Below are 24,062 nucleotides of genomic sequence, written 5' to 3' on the forward strand. Positions count from 1 at the left end.
ATATATATATATCTTAGTATTAGTGTTATTGATAGTTGATTATGTATTCAAAAAAGAATAGATGATTAAAAACGTGTTTGGTAGTTTCAATGAAAATGAAAATATATCTTGAAATTAGTGAAAATCTAAAATCATTTTTGTAAACAAAATTGTTTAAATAAGAAATGCTAATTGAAAACGCGTAGTAGGAATAAGCATAATCATATAACTTGTTCCTTACCCGACCTTTGTCGAACTATTTTTCTGAACCTAAACTTATGCCCAAATTTTAATTGACCCTAGATACGATTATATATAATGCACACCCTCTTTTAAATATTACTTATTATTATGGATATCTAATTTGCAACATGAAATGATATGTGTATATATATTTTTAATATTGTATATGTAATGAAAGAACTAAGGAATCATCGATGTTTTTGACTAGAGATGTTGTTATTTTGTATACAAATAAATAGAGACACATATAAATATGATGGATGAGTAACTATAGGATTAGCCAAGCTATGTTATTTTGTCTCTTACCTGATCCTAAGTATTGTCCGAGCCTAATTTTTGAACATAAACTTTGCGCTATATCCAATAAAATCTAATCATATTTGAATTCGATCATAAAAAGGACAAACTAGACTCACCCATATGCAATAGTATATGCATAACTAGTAACAATGGTCATATATTATTATTTTAACTACTCTTTTTTTGGTAATAAGGAGGGGCAAAGATCCCGAGAAAACTACATTAGAACATTATGGGGGATAAACCCACCCCAACAATCTAATAAAAGCAAATCCCTACAACCAGTGGGAGGATGTCTATTACATGCAATCCTAACTCTAAGCTATGAGACATATTTGCCATAAAAGCAGCCACCTGATTTGCCTCTCTATGTATGCGAACACATCAAACTGTCCACTCTCGCTCCAACAAGGATCTAAACACTTTCACCCTAGAAGCATAAGGATGTAAAATGTCACAACCACTATTGACCAAGTTGATAGCCAATTGTGAATCACTCTAAAAAATTATTTTTTTTATTCTTTTCCTCCATGCAAGAGTCATAATTGAGAATAAGCCCCAAAGTTCTGTCCAAAGAACACTAGATCCACCCAAGTTATTGCAAAAACCAAAAACCGAATAATCAGTCTCATCTCTACAAACACCACCACAACATGTCATCATGATTGTCCTTTTGACAGATCCACATTACATTTAAACCAATCTGAATCATGGGGATCCCATCCCACTAAAATATGCCTATACTTAAGTCTAGAAAGGGAGTTATATAGAGGTCTAGGATTGATGTTCAAATCAATTTCCAAACTCGTACTCTTAGCAAAGTGGAAACTTTCTAGGAGCTAATTCCCTCTTTATTAAAAATCATATTATTTCTACATTTCTAAATTGACTAGAGGAGAATCTCAAAGTCTGGACGTCAATATTATTCACTGAATCCAATAGTTTATTATTGAGATTACTAGTGATCCAACTTTTTAAGTCCTCAATAAAGAAAGTCTGGTGACTGGTAGGAGAAACTAAGTTATCTCACAACGGTCTTACACGAGGACAATCTTTGAAAATGTGCAAAGTTGTTTCGTGATCACTCAAGCATAAGGGGCAAGTAGGATCCTCGACAATATTAGCTCTTCACCTACGGGAGTTCACCCAAAAACCATTATGCATCATACGCCACAAGAAGTTGTTAATTTTGAAAGAACTTTCCAATTTCCATATTTTATTCCAAATTGGATTAATGACAACATCGGTATCATGATGGATAGTTTCATATGCTAATTTAGAAATAAATTGGCCATTGCTTGATAAAGCCCAATAAATGGAATCTGAACCTGAAGAGTGCGAGGGAGGAGGTATAATTAAAATTTCTGCTATGAATTGAGAAGGCAATAAGTGAATAAAATTTTGAAATTTCCACATTGTATTATCCTCGTCATAAAACTCCACCACCAATTTAGACAAATCTGAATAAGGAATAGGTGATAAAGCAACCTCCTTAAGGATAGTCCTAGAGAAAAGCCACTTGTCATACCAGAATTGAGTAGTAATATCATTGCCAACTCTCCACCTAATCTTTTTTTTCTCTTCAAATTCTCCCAAGTATTTCGAATCCGTCACCAAATGTGGGACTCAGAGTGGCGCTTCCTCACAATAGGCAGTATCTCATCACCACAATAATAATTACCTCTTATCTCCCTAGCCCATAGAGAAGTCGGGTTAGCAATAAGCCCCCAACCAAGTTTCATCACTAACGACTTGTCTATTTGTTGCCCTTTTTATTAAAAAAAAAATATTTATGTGCTGACAATGTAAGAGTTTTTTACATTTTAGTGAATTATTAACCACTCATATTTAATCATCATTAACTCTTCATGAATAATATATTAATTATATAGATATTTACACTAACAATGCATAAAAATACATATTTATCTTAATATGTTTATTCATTTATATTGTTTCCAATGAATTAATAATTTTCTTAGGAAAGTATAAATCACATTTTTTTGATAAAAAAAGAGAGACATACTAATCAATAAAAAATGAGTTATACTCTCTCTTGTCTTCCTTTTCCATTACACTCATGTTTCCTAAATTTCTATTTCTTAAAAATTGAAATTATTTTAGAGAAATGAATATAAGAAATATTTCCATTTTATGAGGATAAAATTAATTTTTGGTAAAAAAAAAGAGTTTGACATTAATACTCTCTTGAAGTGAAAAATGTTTATGCATAATGGATTGAATTTTTATAAAGTATTATATATGAATTATTAGTATAAAAATTTTATACATTCAGTATATATATTTGTCTACAAATAATTGAGATTTGGAATTATTACATACTAAAATGGTAATTGCGTGGTAAAAAGGTATAGATTAATTTTTAATTTAGAGTGTATGGTAGTATGATGTATATAGATTATGATGTGATTAATTTTGGTGAACATGATGACAGGTTGGAGTGATTGTTTGCCAGCTAATAATGTATGTAAGAAATATATAAAAAGGAGAGATGAGATTGAGATCCAGAATGAAAAGCAATTTATGTTGAATTGAATTGAAAAGGAAAAAGAATAAGAAAAAGAAAAAGATGAACGGAGATGAAGAATACGATTACCTGTTCAAGGTGGTTCTAATCGGAGATTCAGGTGTTGGCAAATCCAATTTGCTTTCCCGATTCACTCGCAATGAGTTCTGTTTGGAGTCAAAGTCTACTATTGGAGTTGAATTTGCCACTCGCACCCTCCAGGTATATCTCTTTCTTCAATCATATGTGTATATATATATATATATTGGAGTCAAAGTGTGTGTGTGGTTTGCAGGTTGAGGGAAGAACAATAAAAGCACAGATATGGGACACAGCTGGACAAGAACGATACAGAGCAATAACAAGTGCTTACTATCGTGGTGCCCTCGGTGCTCTACTTGTCTACGATACAACTAAACCAATCAGTTTTGATAATGTTGCTCGTTGGCTCAAGGAACTTAGGGATCATGCTGATGCTAACATTGTCATCATGTTGATTGGTAACAAAACTGATCTCAAACATCTCCGTGCTGTTGCCACTGAAGATGCTCACACTTATGCTGAGAAAGAAGGTCTTTCTTTCATTGAGACTTCTGCTCTTGAATCAATTAATGTCGACAAGGCTTTCCAAACAACACTTGCACACATATACCACATCATTAGTAAGAAATCACTCTCTTCCAATCATCCTTCTGCTCCTACTTCTGCTATTAAAGAAGGTAGCACTATCACTGTTCACGGATCCCAACCCGTTTCAAACAACCCTTGCTGTACATCTTGATCACTTCTATTATATCTGCTTCTTTTCCAACTGCTTTTTCCTATGTTATCTGAGTAATGGGAATTATCTCTTTTTTAATGCCTATTATTCAACTGTAATAGCTTTCTCCCCTTTGGATATTTAATGATTCATGAAATTGAATGGAAAAGATTAGACTAGTTATCCCGCTAATCCAATGCTATATACTCCATTATCCATAATTGACTAACTACTATCAAGCATTTCATTATTACTCTTGCTCAACTAACCAAACCTAAGTAATACAATGACACTGCTTTCCATTCTACACGATCATGAACAATTTTAAATCCTTCATTATTACTCTTGATCACATGTGTGCAGATTGGTACGCTTTTTCACCACAGCCTCTCTTTAACCCCGAAACATCATCATTTTGTTTTTTAAGTTTGTATCATTCAAAGGTGGAAACTTATGACCAAAGAATATTGATTGAGGACCATTGTTGACATTGATGCAGGTAGGCTCCTTATGATTATTAATTGTTGTTACTTGTTAATGCAACATGTGATTCTTCTTTTTGGGTATGTTTGGTTCTCCTTATGTATTCCCTCTACTCTTCTTCATGGAAAACTCTTTATGAAATGTTGTGTTGGGTTTAAGTGTGAAGTCATTCATTAAATATGAAGAGGTGAATGAAAGGGTTTATAAGTGGAAAAGATTCATGAAATCATTGCCTTAAAGTTTTGGTTTAAGACGTGGTGTCTCACTTGCGACTCTCCATTTTTCCTCATGCCTCATTTATAATGGAACTCCCTAGTTGTTGGAGACTCCCTGATCGCAGTCGAGTCCAACAAGTGCTATCAAAGTTGAATGTTCGCTGGGAAATGATGGACTTAAGGGGAAACAAATCTATAAGTGTGTGATATCCACACTTGTAGGAAAGATTGTTAGGTTTATTCAAGTATGAACTCTCACATTATATATGAGGCAATGAGTGAAATAGTTTATAAGTGGAAAATATTTATGTTATAATGCCTTAAGTTTTTGGTTCAATATGTGTTGTACTTGTGTCTCTCCACTATCCTAATACCCCCATAACAATAAAACTCCCTAGTGGTTGGTGACTACTTTGTTGTGGTCGAGTCCAACAAGTGATATCAGATTCTATGTTTCGGTTGGGACATGATAGACTTTAGGGGAAGCGAACTTATAAGTGTATGGTACATACACTTGAGGGAGAGATTGTTTGGTTTATTCAAGTATGAAGTGTCACATTGGACATGAGGAGATGACAAAAAGACCTTGTAAGTGAAAAAGAAAAAGACCCATGACATCATTGTAGTAACATTTTGGTTTATGGTATTTCACTTGTGTCTCTCCATACTTTTCATACTCCATAACAATTGAACTTCCTAGTGGTTGGAGCTTCCGCCGTAAGATCAAACATGTTGCTTGGTGCAAGTGCAAAGATCAGAATTCAATATCATGTTATTTGTAGAAAGATACATAATTAACAATATTTCATCTTATTTTTACCAAGTTCTCTGAAAACCCTGTGAAGATGCATTTGAAAAGGTTTTCATCATTTGCAGATGTTTTGTTTGCCTCTTCTAATTTGCAAGCTATGTTCTTTGTTGCGTTGTTTTTTCCTGAAATCACGTCTTGCAGCAAAAGTAGGCTCTATATTCATCTTAGATGGAAAGTCGGTGGCAAAATTTTAATGCAACATACAAACCCTTTAGTTTGCACAAAAATAATAATAATCATATTTTCCTATTGTTTTATAGTAACATTTATGTGCGCAGATTCATACTGCAACTTCTTACTTACTGTGTGAATAAAAGATAATGTGTCATACCGAGTAAAAACTCAATTCACGGGTGCACCAATCAAGCTCTTGCTCCACTATTTAATTTGGGATCATCACAAGATTTCGAGTTTGAAATCTAATAGCTTTTACACTATTTATTCAACTCTCCCAATAAGTGTTAGACAAAGGTTTAAGAGGCAAGTGTGGAGCAAGTGGAAATACGTGAATGGAATATGGATATATCGATGAGATAGTTGAAGGACATTCATAATGATTTAAAATGAAGAACATAATTAATGACTAAGTACTTCAAATGGGTCATCAGAAGTACTAGATAAAAAAGTACACTAGAATGCTTCCTTCATCCACAATTTGTAATACTCTACCTTAACTTGTTAGCGCCTCCTTTTTTTTAATTAAAAAAACAAGACAGCAGATAACTCAAGTGGCTATCAAACTAACAGGTTGGAAGTTTGTTTAAAATGTGATTATCATCTATGTGGAAATGGAAGTGGAAATGAATGATCTAATTCGGGTATACTAATAAGTGTATTCTTCGGGAGAAACGAGAGAGAACCTTAAACCTACTAATCCCCCATATCCCCAAATGACAATTCCACTTTGTGAATGGGAGTTAGGATCCAAATGAGAGACACCAGATATTCAATTGATTAACAACCCGATGATAATAGAATAGAGACATGTTGTTGTTGTTTGGTAAAATTACACAAATATTGTTATCTTAAATTATATCTCACATTAATGAAAATATATCAGTTAAAAAAATTAAATGTTTATTATTTTATCTGTTTCTGCTTCAATATCATTGATCAAGAAGATAGTTTAGGACAACAAATCCTTGATTGGTATAACCATGCACAACACAGAGGGAATATTGGAGCAATTATGAGTTATCTTGTGTTTTAGTACATACAATCAGTATTGTGATAACAGAACCTGACCTGACGGTAAGACCGGTTTAACTGCTAAACAGACTTGAAAATAACTATGTTTTTTAGTTTTAACCGAATAAAGGTTGAAATCAAACTGGAAGAGATTTCGTATTATGTTTAACCAGTTTAAACATTTAAATCGTTCGGTCCGACAGAGTGATTTTATACATAATTAATAATTTTTATCTATAAATATATAATTATATGTACGTGTAAAGTTTTATATAGTTAATAATTATGTATAATTATACTGAAGTAATATATCTTCATCTTTTTTAGACCAAAGTCAAACAAAATATTTGAGTGATGTTCTGTTTTTTTAATTTTTTAATTAAATCGTCTGGTTTACTTCTCAGGTTAATGTGGTTGAACAGGGTTTAACATGACCAGATCAAAATTTTTGTGGTTCAACCTTCATTTGGTTAAGACGGCAAAACAAAGCCATTTTCAAGTCCGATCAGCAGTCAGACGGTCCGATCGTTCGGTCTGGTCAGGTTCTCATAACACTGCAATTAAATTACACGTGCATTCGCACGATGCGATCTTTTTTTGCCACATGATTAAGAACACATATGTCACTCATGTACTCGCATAATTAAGAATGCATATATTACTTATGCATTCACATGATTAATAACACACATGAAACCTATGTATTCATATGGTCATGAATACACATGTTATACATGCATTCACATAGTTAAAAACACACATGTTAGTCGTGTATTCGCTGGTTAAGAACATACATATTACATGTTTATTCATATGGTTAAAAATGTACACATTACTCATGCATTCACATGGTTAATAACACGTATACTATTCATACATTCTCATGAGGGGTCAGGCTCATCTTCATTAATGGAGAGACTAGTGCAATTTTTCCCTTTAGTTTGAAGGGTAAATTTGTCGTATCATAATAAACATAAGGGTATAAGTGCAAAAGCATATGATCTTTGGTTTTTGACATCACTTGCCTCTCTATTACTGGAGAGAAGTCTCATTCTCTCATGAGACATAGTAATTTTGACACATGTTTAAAAACATGTTACTATCAATCTTATTAAAATGAATGAAATGTTATGGAAACTATCATTAAATAGAAAAATGACATGATGATATACCTATGTAAAAAAATAAATGGAAAAATGATATTACTGATGCAACAATTAGTTAAATGTCTAATCAACCATGGAAAATGAAAAGTCTTGAGTGAGAATTTGAACAATAAATAAAATATTTAAATTGAAATAATGGAAATTTAAATTAATAATTATTTTAATTCGAAAATAATAATTAAAGTAACAAATGATTTAATTTCTTATCATTGGGAACTAGAACATTGATAAAGAAAAAATGAAATACCATGTGAAAATTATTTATTAACAAAATTTTAATAATTTTATAGTCTATATATTTGGTTAATTAATAAATAATATAAAAAGTTATGTTGCCCATTCTTAATACTATAAAACATGATGTTTTTTATGGGAAGTGGATAGAGTGTGAGTTAGTGCATTGTAATTGTGTAGAGTTATTTGGGAGGAAACAAATATAATAAACTATTAATACACGATATAATTTTTCTTTTAAATTTTAGTAATCTATCGTTAATAAGAATATGAAATAGTATTCAACATCTCTCCCATAATTAAAACTTTAAAAGGAAAATAATAGACGATATAATTTTTCTTTTAAATTTTAGCCATTTATCATTAATAAGAATATGAAATAATATTCATCCTCTCTTTCATAATTATGTTAATTAAAACTTTAAAATGTTTGAGCATTAAAATAATTATTTTTCATCATTGTCACCGCATTACATATTACATACTCTATATAAATATTTTTATATTAATTATGAAAATATATATTGTACAAAAGTGATTATGTAGTATGGACTGTGATGATGCTATATGGTGTTAGGGGTCCTGAAATTTTTTGGGAAAAAAATCTATATTATTGAGAAAAAATACATATATTAAAATCAAAGCTTGTCGGGTAGGAAAATTAAAAAAGTAAAGGTAAAGTTTTTTCTGTTTTTAATATATGGTAAAATATTAATATTGTATTTTGATTAAATACTAATATTTATTTATTTTCTTCAAGTGTATCAATTAGTTGGTATTTGTTGTGAAGACATAAAAAATTAAATTAATCTACACAAAATATTTAATGCATAATTCTTGACGGAGGACGAAATTGAGAATTTTTGTAACAAGTCTTGAAATTGTAAAACAATAACTCTGTGATAAAAAACTAAAACATGAAAGAAGGAAATATATGAAATAGAGAAATGATTTTTTAAAAGAGAAAATGATATACACACTGATATTGTAAGAGTTTTCTTACATTATTATTTTATTATTTACTATTTATTTTCAATTATGTTTGACTTTTTAGAAAAAATAATCCAAATAAATATAGATAATACACAAATTGTGTATAATTCTCTATACATTCAGTTCATCACTATTAAATTCTTTTTAAAAATGTGCCCGATCAAATATCTTAAGAAATTCAAAATTCGTAGATAAGGATTGAGAAATGACATTATTAAACAAGAATATTTTAAATACATGACATTAATTTCGAAGGTAAATCTACCTAAAATTATGATGTGGTGTAGGCATGAAAAAACACAAAACCCATACTAATAAAAGGTACCGAGTGGTTTACCGAAGAAAGAGAAAAAATGTTGCATAATTCTAAAACTAATTTTCTTCTTTTATATTCATTAACCAATAGTTACTGTTAAATGACTTGTTAATACATTAAAAACATAGAATTGTCCCTCACTTTTTCCATCCTTGACTGAAAAAGAGTTGTCATCATCCTTAACAACCTTTATTCATTCACCATCCAAACCATGAAATCTCAATGACCATTTTGATAGTATGAACCAGCTTAAGCCTCCATCAATATTATCTTCAACTCATACATAACAAAATCACCCTAATTGGGTGACAGCCAAGCAAAACTGTGAATTCTCTAACTAACGGTAACGGACCTTCACTAACACTCATCATATAAAACTTTGACGGATCAATTAGTAAAAGTGGGGAGTGAGAAAATAATTATTTTTTGTTTTTTGTTTTATCTTATCAATTTGATTCATTAATAATTAAAGAATTTAAAATGGTTTCCAAAATTTTAAACTGGAATAAAACTTATTATTTTAAGTTCAAAATAGTCTTTATTATATATTATAATTATAAAATAGGTTAAAAAAAACTAATTTAAATTTTTAGATAGAATGAAAGAATTATTTAGTCTGAAAAATATTAATAATATTTTGGGAGTAAAATAAATAAAAAAAGGAAATGGGGTTAGGGAGACAGCTGGAGACAGGCTGTGAACAACCAAGTTCCACTCACACACCTTTCTCTTTCTCTTTGTCATTCTCTTTCTCTTTCTCTTTCTCTCTCTCTTTCTCTTCCCACATCCCATTCTATTCTCTCTCTCTCTCTCAATTTCTTCAATAACAAATAGGGTTTGTTTGGCGCTGATCCCCTTTCTCCATTCCTCATTCTTCAACACTGGATCTTCACTCTCTCCACCGTAACCTTTCTTTTCCCTTTTTTATTTATTTCCGTTTCTTCACACCTTTCATTCTTCCAATATATATTATATCTATCTATCTATCTATCTCTTATCAACAACAACATGCTGCTCTATTTTTATTTATTTATTTATTTATTTATGTTTTCTCTCTCGCATTTCCTTCCTTCCTTGATTTAGTCTTCACTTTTCAAATATTATTATTATTACAAATATTTGTTTGCTTGCGACAGGAAAATGAAATCCATGTTTTTAGTGGCGGAGGAATCATTCCCTCAATTATAATAACAAAAAACAACACAACTGAATATATGGGTTCTGCTCTATGTTTGCTTTATTATTTCATGAATAACATGTAAATGGAATGCTTAGTCTCACTTTGATGCTTTTGTTTGCTTGTGCAACTTATTTTACTTTCAATTTGGTTTCTCTGTCATTAGTGTATTCAAATGTTGGCACTTATTAACATAATAGTAAGGGTCTCTCCCGAGTTTGGTTAGAATAAGTTAACTGTGATTCATTCACTTTGCCATTCTATTATTAAATTAAACTTCCATTATTACATTTTACTTTTTTCTTGCTTAAAGGTGCTTCAATTGGGTAATCATTCCCATTAGCTCTTTTGCCATTATGAGCTTATGGATGGGTGCTTGATTGATCTGTTGGAGTAATCTACCCCGAGTTATTATACATGTGGAATTAAGTTCAATCATTATATCTTATTTACCAATATTGGGAACTTGGTGAAGTATACCAACCTTCTGGAAAGAGGGCGTGAGCACAAGAGGATTTCTTGTATCCATGCTGTCAGGGAGCATGCGTAGAATCTATACTTTGGGTAATGCCCCAGACGAGATTTGCTGCCGATGCATTCGGTGTGGTGACAATTTGTGTAGTAGCCATCTTGATTCTTCTTGGGTTGATGTGTATTGCTTACTCATTTTACTTCCGCTCCCGTATTCGCCATCAAGGTTTTGTTCATCTAAATTATTTTAGTGGTCCTTGGATCATCAGAATCACATTTGTCCTATTTGCAATCTGGTGGGGTCTTGGTGAGATTATTCGGTTAACTTTGTTAAGACGTATCCTTCACTTAAAATGGCAGGGAACTGTCTGCAAATGTTACATCGTGTCAAATATGGGGTTTGCAGAACCATGCCTCTTCCTCACACTCGTGTTTCTCCTTCGGGCTCCCTTACAGAAGTCGGAGACTGGAATTCTGAGCAGAAAATGGAACATGAAAACAGCTGGGTATATTCTTCTTTACTGCCTTCCAGTGTTTGTTCTTCAGCTGTTTGTTATTTTGATTGGACCTAAGTTAGACAAGAAGAGCGTTTCTGGAAAAAGGTTGCCTCATTATTTTACAAAAACAGCTGTTTCCACTTCAATGGAGAAGGAGGATGACGTTGTCCTATGTACTTACCCTTTACTCAGTTCAATTGTCCTTGGCCTTTTTGCCATCATCCTGACTTCCTACCTGTTTTGGCTTGGTAGTCGGATTTTGAAATTAGTTATTAACAAGGGTTTGCAGAAGAGGGTTTATACATTGCTATTTGCAGTTTCGTGTTTCCTTCCGTTGAGAGTTATTTTTCTTGGTTTATCTGTTTCCTCTGGACCTGAGAATTTTATGTTTGAAGCCTTTGTTTTCTTGGCTTTTCTTGCACTTGTATGTTGTGCTGGGGTGTGCATGTGTACGCTTGTGTACCGTCCAATTGCAGATTCTTTAGCGCTGGGGAATTTACAAGACATAGAACGTAAGAGGTTTAATGAAGTTCTTAATGATGCTGTATCTCTTATAGCGATCCAAAATCACCTGGAAGATAATGTTGAGGAAAACGCTCAGTCTAGTCATGGTAGGTATTCTGATGCATCAACAAAGCACGGATCAATTTCATTTCGGACATTGGAAAAAGATGTTACTTCAACAACAGGGACATTCGTAGAACTAAGCCTCTTCTCTAGTAGCCGAAATGCAACCCCTCCAGGATCGCCTCCTCCTCTTCTTGGTTGGCCTATGCGATCTCCAACACAAGCAGGCTAGAGACTGATTCCATTGGGTTAATGTCAATTTTGTGCAAAAAGGAAAACTGATTGTAAAGGGTTTAGCTTCAATAAGGCTTTTTTATTCTTGTTCTGTTTGCTGTTAATTCTAGTTATAATGTTTTTGCCCTGCACTTTATTGTGAGTACCCTTCTACTTTTCTGTACCATCTCAGACATCTAATTTTGTACTACTTTAATTGCTCGAGTACTCTTATATAATGTAATACATTCTCCTGTGTAGTTGGTTGGAGTACACTTTTTTCTTGAAAAAAAGTATTGTTGTAAGTGTTTGGCATGAGGGGAAAGCCAGTTAATTTGATTAGAAGTAAGTCATCACCCTTGCTTGACCAGGGAGGTTTTATAAAATATCCTATATCCCACTTATAAGCTCTAGTTTGATAAGTCAATTGGAGTTACTTATAAGTTTTTATATCGTTTTATATTTATCAGTCATATTAGCTAGTTTTATCAAGGAGCTGGTCCTTGGGATGTCTGTGTTTGACTTTGATATGCTACGTGAAGCAAATCATTGTGCTGATTGGCTAGCTAAGTATAGTTTTATGGACACAGTGATGAATACGGCAGCATAAGCCAGAAGATATATTATGTGGTTCATTCATCACATTAATTAATTAAACAATGGACGAACAGCTGTTTATCTAAATCTAATCAAAAGTTGAAATGATAAAACGCATAAACAATACAGATGTTTATTTATTCATAACACTTACCATTCCTTTGTTTATAACTTTTTAAAGATAGAGTGAAAATAGTTTAATGACATCAAATGATAAGTATGACCCTATAAATTGTCATTTATTAATATTTTTCCATTCTTTTTATTTTAAGGATGTATTTGTCTTTTCAAGTATAATATATTTCTCTAAGAAAGTAACTATTTCTTTTCCCTTTCTTTTTCATTTAACTCATAAAACAATATAAAAATTTATTCTCTTTCTATCCTCTTTCTAGATATATGGATCGATTAAACCTCTCGAGAGATGTGGTTTTAGGATATGGTTTCGATTGCAATAGTATGTTCTTCATAGATATATGAATCGATTAAACCTCAAGAGAGATTTGGTTTTAACAAAAATTTGTATGACTCTCTTCTGTTTCCTTTAATTGTTTAGAGTGGTTATTCCGTGCAAGTTTGAGATGCTCATATCATATCCTACTACCAAAAATAGCCTTTCATGTAAAAGATTAGAAGCATGCATATTTTGAATCAACCATATGTTGTCCTATCTATATAATAACATGGGAGACAGACAGAGTTCCAAAAATTAAGGATAGCCAACCGCCAAATAACTGCCCCTCCTCCCTTTATAACTTGACATTTCCATTGTAATCTTTCTTTCATCTTTCTCTCAACAAAAATCTCACAAACCTGAACCAAACAAAGAACATTTACTGGTAATTATAAAGAGATTTCTCTCCCTCGGGTGCGGTTTTCCGATTTTTGGGAAACCGCTCCACCCCCTTTTTCTTATCAATTCCGTTTACATATGTTGTATTCAACTCTTCTTTTCATGGGGTTGAACTTGTTCCTTAATCTACCATTTTTTCTCTCTATTCTCTAGTGAGTATTTTTTTGGAGCCTCTCCGTAAGTATTGTTCTTGTATTTGTATATCTCCAGAAAATTTTCCATGTTTAGGACTTGGGGAATTTGGCAGTGTACAAATTTTTTAACTTTTCATATTCTGAGTTGGGAGGTTTTGTTCCCAATTCAAGTCTGATCAACGCGATTTTTGGGGGTACCCTTTTGATAGTAGTTGATGGAAGGTGTGATAAATACTAGAATGTGGCCTAAATGTAAAACTAGTGAATGGGTGAAGGGCAAACTGGTCGGATCAGGATCTTTTGGTACTGTCCACTTGGCTATGAGCAAATCCACTGGTGCACTTTTTGTTGTGAAATCAGCACATTTAGGTGCTGGACGTGAGGCTTTGGACAATGAGGTCAAAATCCTCAAGAGTTTAAGGTCATCCCCATATATTGTGCAATGTTTGGGTACAGAAGAAGAAGGCAAAGGTAATTATAATTATAATAATAATAATCTTAATGTTTTTATGGAGTACATGGCAGGGGGTAGTTTGGCTGATGTGGCACATAAATTTGGTGGGTCATTGAATGAAGAGGTGGTTAGGGTGTATACAAGAGAAATCCTTCTTGGGTTAAAGCACCTTCACCAACATGGAATTGTGCATTGTGACCTTAAGTGCAAGAATGTGCTCTTAGGATCATGTGGCAACATTAAACTTGCTGATTTTGGAAGTGCTATAAGGGTAACAGACTCAAAGGGTGACGATGGATGTTTGAAAAATTGTCTTGTTTCTGTTGTTGGTGGAACTCCTCTATGGATGGCTCCTGAAGTGTTGAGGAATGAGATGCTTGATTTTGCTGCTGATATATGGTCCTTGGGATGTACTGTTATTGAGATGGCAACTGGAACTCCTCCTTGGGCTGGCGAGGTTTCGAATCCGATGGCTGCTATGCTCCGAATTGCGCATGGTGATGGAGTGCCTCAGTTTCCAACTCATTTCTCAACGGATGCTTTGGATTTCTTGAGCAAGTGTTTGGAGAGAGATCCACAAAAGAGGTTCACCTCTGACGAGTTACTTAACCATCCATTTGTTTCAACAAGAACTTCTTCTCATAAAGAATGTGCTTCTTCGCCTGCTAGTGTATTAGAGGTTCAAAGTTTTGAAGATTTAGATGAATTAGAAATTCCAGAGGTGAATGATTTCTCAATCACAAACTCGTTTGCATCTTTTGATGAATCTAAAGGGACAGCGATATGGTGGCAACGAGAAGACAGCACACTTTTATCATCAGGGAATTGGATTACTGTTAGATCAGGATGAAAGTAAATACAGATCAAGTGTTAATGTAGATATACATAGAGGATTCAAATGTACAGCTTTTTGAGTAGGAGAAAAATAGGTTGTCAAAGTTTTGGTGCATTTTCCCTTTATATCTCCATGTAATGTAATTATACGATTTTTCTAGTGTTACATGCAAGATTGTGGCATGTTGCTTTTGGTTTTTAATTAAATCTTATTTATCAATAGATGAAAGGTTGTTTAGGACTTGATGAAACATGTTTCTGACAAATGCAATTTCTGTCTGGAAATTGAAATTCTGCATAACTTCAATACTAACATACTAGTTCTTACATGTGGATAAATTATTGAATTGATAAGCAAAAGTGTTACATTGTAAGAAATAAATTGAAATCTGGAAAACAAAATATCCATTGTTTTTCAAACAAACACAAGTCAAAAAGCCATGAAATACATATATATAGATATGATTTAAACCAAATATTTTATAATTAAAAATGGCAGTGTGATACATGATTGTAACACCTTAGGAGGTAATCTTACCATGGAAACTATAACCTCTTTGGAAACAACCTTACTATTGTTCCTTTTTTTGCCTCTTCATCATTGTGCAAACGTCATCATCATAGAAAAATATTTTTAAGAAAAGAAAATTTCTAGAATTATATAAAACAAAAATTACTAATACTTAATCCCAATCAAATGAAACTAACTTAAACTGACAACCACATAAACAGTCCACTCTTGGATTCCTTATCATGACAATAAAGTAGACAAATATATCAGAAATGCGAGCATAAAATTAAGTGAGATTAAAAATGAACCATCTTTTTATATCTTCCTCACATTTCTAAAATTGCATATTTGCATAAAATTGAGACTATTTTATAACTATTGCAAATGTACAAGATATATATCTTTCTCACATAGGCTAATGTACAAGGTATATATCTACAGGGTAAATATATATATATATTTATTGTATTTTATTTGAAAGGAGAGTGAGAAAGTAAATTGGAGAGAAAGTCTGAGATATAGATAGATTTTTTTTGTACTATCACTCACCCTTTTGGTAATAAATTAATTTCTACTGTCCATTCTAACAAATGTCACTCTCAAGAATTAAACATTTAACTTTTTATTATCCTAAAAATCTAACATAACCTTATACCAAATTAGATTAAGACTTTGTTGATGCAGACATACAAATTAGACATGTTAGTATTTATGTTTGTAATAAACTCTAACTTATTTGGACCGTTTGTGTAATGATTGTGGTTGTACTATTGTTGGGCTTTAGGCCCATTTCCTTAGATTAAAGTGTGTGTGTGTGAAGGGGTGTGTGAGAGAGAGAGAGATGGAAGTAGGAGGAGAGATGAAAGAGGAGAAGGAGGAGGAGAAGAAGAAGAGTAGGAAGGAGAAGAGGAAAGAGAAGAAGAGAAAGAAAAGGAAGGAATTAGCAGAGAAGGAAAGACAAGAGCGAGAGGCACTCCTCAACGATCCTCAAGAACAGATCAGACTCCAACTCATCCAGCAACTAGAATTTGAGAGGATGGAAAGGGATAGAAAACAATTCGAGGAAAGGGAAAAGGCTTATCAACAGAGACTATTATTACAGAACAATGATAAGGAGAAGCTTCTTCTACCATTTTTTCTCTCTATTCTCTAGTGAGTATTTTTTTGGAGCCTCTCCGTAAGTATTGTTCTTGTATTTGTATATCTCCAGAAAATTTTCCATGTTTAGGACTTGGGGAATTTGGCAGTGTACAAATTTTTTAACTTTTCATATTCTGAGTTGGGAGGTTTTGTTCCCAATTCAAGTCTGATCAACGCGATTTTTGGGGGTACCCTTTTGATAGTAGTTGATGGAAGGTGTGATAAATACTAGAATGTGGCCTAAATGTAAAACTAGTGAATGGGTGAAGGGCAAACTGGTCGGATCAGGATCTTTTGGTACTGTCCACTTGGCTATGAGCAAATCCACTGGTGCACTTTTTGTTGTGAAATCAGCACATTTAGGTGCTGGACGTGAGGCTTTGGACAATGAGGTCAAAATCCTCAAGAGTTTAAGGTCATCCCCATATATTGTGCAATGTTTGGGTACAGAAGAAGAAGGCAAAGGTAATTATAATTATAATAATAATAATCTTAATGTTTTTATGGAGTACATGGCAGGGGGTAGTTTGGCTGATGTGGCACATAAATTTGGTGGGTCATTGAATGAAGAGGTGGTTAGGGTGTATACAAGAGAAATCCTTCTTGGGTTAAAGCACCTTCACCAACATGGAATTGTGCATTGTGACCTTAAGTGCAAGAATGTGCTCTTAGGATCATGTGGCAACATTAAACTTGCTGATTTTGGAAGTGCTATAAGGGTAACAGACTCAAAGGGTGACGATGGATGTTTGAAAAATTGTCTTGTTTCTGTTGTTGGTGGAACTCCTCTATGGATGGCTCCTGAAGTGTTGAGGAATGAGATGCTTGATTTTGCTGCTGATATATGGTCCTTGGGATGTACTGTTATTGAGATGGCAACTGGAACTCCTCCTTGGGCTGGCGAGGTTTCGAATCCGATGGCTGCTATGCTCCGAATTGCGCATGGTGATGGAGTGCCTCAGTTTCCAACTCATTTCTCAACGGATGCTTTGGATTTCTTGAGCAAGTGTTTGGAGAGAGATCCACAAAAGAGGTTCACCTCTGACGAGTTACTTAACCATCCATTTGTTTCAACAAGAACTTCTTCTCATAAAGAATGTGCTTCTTCGCCTGCTAGTGTATTAGAGGTTCAAAGTTTTGAAGATTTAGATGAATTAGAAATTCCAGAGGTGAATGATTTCTCAATCACAAACTCGTTTGCATCTTTTGATGAATCTAAAGGGACAGCGATATGGTGGCAACGAGAAGACAGCACACTTTTATCATCAGGGAATTGGATTACTGTTAGATCAGGATGAAAGTAAATACAGATCAAGTGTTAATGTAGATATACATAGAGGATTCAAATGTACAGCTTTTTGAGTAGGAGAAAAATAGGTTGTCAAAGTTTTGGTGCATTTTCCCTTTATATCTCCATGTAATGTAATTATACGATTTTTCTAGTGTTACATGCAAGATTGTGGCATGTTGCTTTTGGTTTTTAATTAAATCTTATTTATCAATAGATGAAAGGTTGTTTAGGACTTGATGAAACATGTTTCTGACAAATGCAATTTCTGTCTGGAAATTGAAATTCTGCATAACTTCAATACTAACATACTAGTTCTTACATGTGGATAAATTATTGAATTGATAAGCAAAAGTGTTACATTGTAAGAAATAAATTGAAATCTGGAAAACAAAATATCCATTGTTTTTCAAACAAACACAAGTCAAAAAGCCATGAAATACATATATATAGATATGATTTAAACCAAATATTTTATAATTAAAAATGGCAGTGTGATACATGATTGTAACACCTTAGGAGGTAATCTTACCATGGAAACTATAACCTCTTTGGAAACAACCTTACTATTGTTCCTTTTTTTGCCTCTTCATCATTGTGCAAACGTCATCATCATAGAAAAATATTTTTAAGAAAAGAAAATTTCTAGAATTATATAAAACAAAAATTACTAATACTTAATCCCAATCAAATGAAACTAACTTAAACTGACAACCACATAAACAGTCCACTCTTGGATTCCTTATCATGACAATAAAGTAGACAAATATATCAGAAATGCGAGCATAAAATTAAGTGAGATTAAAAATGAACCATCTTTTTATATCTTCCTCACATTTCTAAAATTGCATATTTGCATAAAATTGAGACTATTTTATAACTATTGCAAATGTACAAGATATATATCTTTCTCACATAGGCTAATGTACAAGGTATATATCTACAGGGTAAATATATATATATATTTATTGTATTTTATTTGAAAGGAGAGTGAGAAAGTAAATTGGAGAGAAAGTCTGAGATATAGATAGATTTTTTTTGTACTATCACTCACCCTTTTGGTAATAAATTAATTTCTACTGTCCATTCTAACAAATGTCACTCTCAAGAATTAAACATTTAACTTTTTATTATCCTAAAAATCTAACATAACCTTATACCAAATTAGATTAAGACTTTGTTGATGCAGACATACAAATTAGACATGTTAGTATTTATGTTTGTAATAAACTCTAACTTATTTGGACCGTTTGTGTAATGATTGTGGTTGTACTATTGTTGGGCTTTAGGCCCATTTCCTTAGATTAAAGTGTGTGTGTGTGAAGGGGTGTGTGAGAGAGAGAGAGATGGAAGTAGGAGGAGAGATGAAAGAGGAGAAGGAGGAGGAGAAGAAGAAGAGTAGGAAGGAGAAGAGGAAAGAGAAGAAGAGAAAGAAAAGGAAGGAATTAGCAGAGAAGGAAAGACAAGAGCGAGAGGCACTCCTCAACGATCCTCAAGAACAGATCAGACTCCAACTCATCCAGCAACTAGAATTTGAGAGGATGGAAAGGGATAGAAAACAATTCGAGGAAAGGGAAAAGGCTTATCAACAGAGACTATTATTACAGAACAATGATAAGGAGAAGCTTCTTCTAGAACAAGAAGAAGAAGAAGAAGAAGAACAAGAAGAAGAAGAAGAAGAAGAAGAAGAAGAAGAAGAAGAAGAACTCCCCCAGATTATATGGAAAGGAAACGAGATCATCTTCAATAAACCCAAGAAGAAGAATGATACCAACAACGACAACAATAACAAGAGACCTACATCAAATCCTCTTCCTCCGCCTCAAGAGAATGTACAACAACAACAACAACAACCAGAAGAAATAGTAGCACCCAATTTTGGAACTGAACTGGATAAAGCTCATTGTCCTTTCCACTTGAAAACAGGAGCATGTAGATTTGGTCAGCGTTGTAGCAGAGTCCATTTTTATCCAGATTACTCATCCACCCTTCTCATCAAAAACATGTACAATTCTCCACAACTTGATCATGATCATGATGAGGCCCTCGAGGTCTGTCTGTTCCTTTCAATGTATCCTCATTCATTATTACTCTTTCCCACTCTCTCTCTCTCTCTGTATATATATATATATATATATATATCTAATCACATGGGTCATCATCATACTTATTATTATTGTTTAATTTCCTATCATGATTCAATCACTACTTATGCTCCTTAACCATAATTGGTGGCCAGACAATATCCAAAGTCATGGCTTATGGAGCTATGTTGCAGATTAATGGTCATGACCTTCAAAGGGTTTGAGATTTCTATTCCGTCAATGGTTCATTAAATAATTCCCATTCCGCCCAAGGGAGGGAGGGAGGCAGGATTTTACATACACCACTTTACTGTTATAGTCTCTACTATGTTCATCATGTCAACAATCATAATATGGTGTCTTCTGTTTTCACTGCATAAACTTCTTCTTTGACTTCTTTACCGCCTTTTCAGTATACGGATGAGGAGGTTGAGCGCTGTTATGAAGAATTTTATGATGATGTTCACACAGAGTTCCTCAAGTTTGGAGAAATTGTGAACTTCAAGGTTTTGTTTTACTACTTGACACACACATATATTGAATTTTGCACATCAAATTTTAGCAGTATCTTTCTCATTAGATTTTGTTAAATGGTAACCAATGATGGTTTGTTTGTTATATATATAGAGAAAAAAGAAACTAAATTGAGAACTTACTCAGGCATTTTTTTATGTGCATTATTACATGTCTTCCCTTCTTCACAAACACACCTGTTTGTATCTCAAGGTATTCAAAAGTCAGCCAAAAGGGAATATTACTTCATCCTTTTTGAAAAGAAAATGGGTTCATCCTTTTGGAAACCAAAATGTTCATCACATGTGAAAATTACTATTTGAAGGCCTTGACTTTCCCTCCTGCGTATAAAATTTCTTAAATATTAGTACATCAATCTTATTCTCTATACATCCCTGTTAGGTGTGTAAAAATGGTGCATTTCACTTGCGAGGAAATGTCTACGTGCAATATAAATCGTTGGATTCTGCTCTACTTGCTTACAACTCAGTTAATGGTCGCTACTTTGCAGGGAAACAGGTATTGCATTCCTATGTCTTGTTTGTGTTAGATGACTATATTTTTTGGCTCTTCACCTCTTTAGCCTTCAATAACTCATTAATATCCTGGTGGCCTGTAACTCCTATTATATCCAGCGAATTCTTCTCGAAATGTTTGATGCAAAAGTGGTTAAAGGCAGGCCATATTTTGGTCTGAATAAGGCAGAGAAAGTTCAGCTCTGTACTGAAAGGTTGTGAAATTTGAAAACTTAGTGTGTGTTTTCTTCAGGCTGACTCTTTAGTTTAAGAGTGAAGATTTTTATGATGTGCAGAAGACTTGATTTCCTGACATTCTACATGTTTTGAGTATGTTGGCAGATAAGTTGTAATTTTGTTAATTTGACAAGATGGAAGGTTGCCATATGTGGAGAGTATATGAGGTCAGGTTTCAAGGTACATGATTGTATTGCCTTTTGGATACACACTCAAATACTGCCTGGTTATTTCTTGCAAATCATATGATCTTTTTCTCTTCGTTTGCTTCAGCTGAAGTTTTCTATGTCGAAAAAGACATTAGAAAATGTTTTGAATAGATGAGTCATGCTCATATACTGATTCTGTTATTTTCTTTTGCATTTTATAGACTTGTTCCCATGGAACAGCTTGCAATTTTATCCACTGTTTCCGCAATCCTGGTGGAGACTATGAATGGGCTGATTTAGACAAACCACCCCCAAAGTATTGGGTGAAAAAGATGGCAGCTTTATTTGGATTCTCTGACAATCATGAGAACTCAAGGGAGCGAGAAATTTTGAGTGTGATCAAGAAGTCTAGCAAGATGTCAGAAACAGATTCTGACAGGTTTAGTTTCACTTTATTTTTCCTTAGTCCATGATAAGCAATTGCTTCAATTGTCAAGTTAACAAATTGAGAACTTACACAAATGATCTTAAACTGGGCAGATTTTTTGAATATTTGAAGGAGCAAATGGGATGCAGCTTCTTTTTAATGTTGCATTTATAGATTTAAAGGTCATGACCAAGAACCGTTTTTTCAAGTCAATTCATTCTTGTTCTTATAGTACCAGATTGTTTTGCAGGTATCACTCGATAAGATCAAGATCTAGGGAGATGGTTCACTTAAATAGTGGTCATTCTGGTCGAAGAAAATATGAAGATGAAACAAGGCAAGGAACTCTTGATGAGGAACAAAATACCAACTTAAAAGACAGTTACAAAATAAAACGCAGAATTCCTGATACTGATTCTGATAGGGAATGGTTAGAGAAGGAGGGAAATAGGGAAAAACACCATAAACATGTTAGGAAAAGCTCATTCAGTAGCAAAAATGATGATAACAGCAGAAGCTATGAAAAGGATTCTGATACAGGTTGGTCTAATATAACTAGGGACACTGAAAAACAGCATGACAGAGAAGGAAGAAACTCACGGAAGTCGTACAGGGATGACAGGGGTTGGATTTATGAGGTTGGGTCAGATGGGGATAGAGATGGAAAAAGGCATAGAAGTAGCAAAAGGAAAAGCTCAAGACATGAGAGCAGCAGGGACAACAGCAATGTAACTAGTGAAGGCGAATCTGACGAAGATCCATTTCATAGAAGATACATGGAAACACAATATGGTTACTCTAGGAAAAGCTGGAGACACAGAAGATCTGGTGGCCACCATGAGAGTGAAAATGAAGAAGTTGATGGAAGTTGGTCACGGAGGGAGAGTAGCAGACGGGCACATCATCACAAAAAGAAGAGCTCTAAACACCAGAAGAAATTGGATTCCATCAGTGGAGACACTAAGAATGATTGTGAGGACAACAGTGGAGAATAATCTGCTGAGAACTTAAGGGGACACATATGTCAGTTACAACACACTTATAGTTATTTTATTTACAAGATTTGTTAAAATTGGTTCAAGTAATGACTGAGAAAGGGCTGTGACCCAGAAAAAAGTTGCAGGTAGATGAATTCAATGGTAGCGTTACTAGATGGGATGGTTTCTCTAAAATATTTCAGTTCTAGAATTTTATTTTTATTTCCTTAGTGGGGATTGTAAGACACTAGTAGTTGTGGCTTTAGAAAAATAGATTTCTGACATTGGTATGGAGACAATCTGGTTATTCTCATTAAAAAAGGTGGCCGAATGTACAAAGTCTTCCGGTTATCACAAGCCAATGTAATATATGTATAATTGATTTAAAAAGATTGATGGTATATCCAACAAAGAATCAAACCAGAATTTATTATTAACAATGTATTAGTCTAGTAGTGTAAGGTCTCACTAGATCCTCAGGATAACCAAAAGGTTAACAATTCAATTCTTGGAGCAACGTTTGTTAGGAGAAGCAGTCACGCGTCCCGAAAGAGATTAATTCTTTACCTAAAAGGTGTAATTATACCCTAGTAGTACAAAAAAACTAGAAGTTGTTGTCGTGCTAAATTCACATCCAAATTTGGCCATGTTTAAGGCAACTTGAGTTTCTTCATGAAGTTTTTCATGGTTTAGGCTGTTTTGCTATCTATACTCAAAATTTATATCGAATGTGCAATGTATGGCATTAGGCAATTATTACAGCTATCTTTGAATGAGTGAGTGGTAGCACAGATTCCACGCTAGTCGCCAATGGGTTGTCCACATTAGTCTATACAAAGAGCAGCACAGGAGATTGTAACCAGATAATCATTCCACTTCGAATTAGTCTTCCATTACTAACCAAAAAAGAAAAAGAAAACATTTGCACTGATGAAAATATGGTCATACTCATGCCTACAAAGATTAAGCTTAAATAATTTGATCAACATGTACCTTAGGACATTGGTTAAAAAATCAATGTTGGAAATCACGGTTCTTAAACTACCAAAATATTGAATACATTATTATGCAATACACAAATTTTCCTTTTAGGACATTCATTAGTATTGCCCTGAACAACTAAGCCCAACTTCAAGTTTGAGCATGATCAAAGAGTCAAACTCAAATAATTGATCACATTTACACCCCTAATCGGAGTCGTGGTAATCT

At 33.5% G+C, this 24,062-nt stretch overlaps 5 protein-coding genes across 6 annotated transcripts; all 5 read left to right on the forward strand.

The window, feature by feature from the left end:
- On the forward strand, nt 3,032-3,908 carry LOC109334443 (ras-related protein RABA2a). Its single transcript, XM_019570230.1, has 2 exons — nt 3,032-3,271; nt 3,345-3,908. Exons 1-2 carry the CDS (start codon nt 3,113-3,115, stop codon nt 3,828-3,830), a joined length of 645 nt encoding a protein of 214 aa, XP_019425775.1. The 5' UTR covers nt 3,032-3,112; the 3' UTR covers nt 3,831-3,908.
- Nucleotides 9,948-12,400, forward strand: LOC109334441. The gene is made up of 2 exons (XM_019570227.1): nt 9,948-10,118; nt 10,706-12,400. Exon 2 carries the CDS (start codon nt 10,960-10,962, stop codon nt 12,157-12,159), a length of 1,200 nt encoding a protein of 399 aa, XP_019425772.1. The 5' UTR covers nt 9,948-10,118; nt 10,706-10,959; the 3' UTR covers nt 12,160-12,400.
- Nucleotides 13,508-15,172, forward strand: LOC109334442 (mitogen-activated protein kinase kinase kinase NPK1-like). The gene has a single exon (XM_019570229.1). It carries the CDS (start codon nt 13,940-13,942, stop codon nt 15,026-15,028), a length of 1,089 nt encoding a protein of 362 aa, XP_019425774.1. The 5' UTR covers nt 13,508-13,939; the 3' UTR covers nt 15,029-15,172.
- LOC109334452 (zinc finger CCCH domain-containing protein 5) lies at nt 16,350-23,204 on the forward strand. Of its 2 annotated transcripts, XM_019570245.1 has the most exons (7): nt 16,350-16,598; nt 19,532-20,002; nt 20,449-20,541; nt 20,951-21,067; nt 21,406-21,480; nt 21,671-21,888; nt 22,127-23,204. In XM_019570245.1, the coding sequence occupies exons 1-7, from the start codon at nt 16,365-16,367 to the stop codon at nt 22,869-22,871; spliced, it is 1,953 nt and encodes a 650-aa protein (XP_019425790.1). In that variant the 5' UTR covers nt 16,350-16,364; the 3' UTR covers nt 22,872-23,204. The 2 variants fall into 2 exon arrangements, with proteins under 2 accessions (XP_019425790.1, XP_019425789.1); XM_019570244.1 differs by lacking the exon at nt 16,350-16,598 and having other exon boundaries at nt 19,283-20,002.
- Nucleotides 16,655-18,144, forward strand: LOC109334453 (mitogen-activated protein kinase kinase kinase NPK1-like). Its single transcript, XM_019570246.1, has one exon. It carries the CDS (start codon nt 16,873-16,875, stop codon nt 17,959-17,961), a length of 1,089 nt encoding a protein of 362 aa, XP_019425791.1. The 5' UTR covers nt 16,655-16,872; the 3' UTR covers nt 17,962-18,144.

This window comes from Lupinus angustifolius, chromosome LG19, assembly GCF_001865875.1.
Source record: "Lupinus angustifolius cultivar Tanjil chromosome LG19, LupAngTanjil_v1.0, whole genome shotgun sequence".
NCBI classification, from domain to species: domain Eukaryota; kingdom Viridiplantae; phylum Streptophyta; class Magnoliopsida; order Fabales; family Fabaceae; genus Lupinus; species Lupinus angustifolius.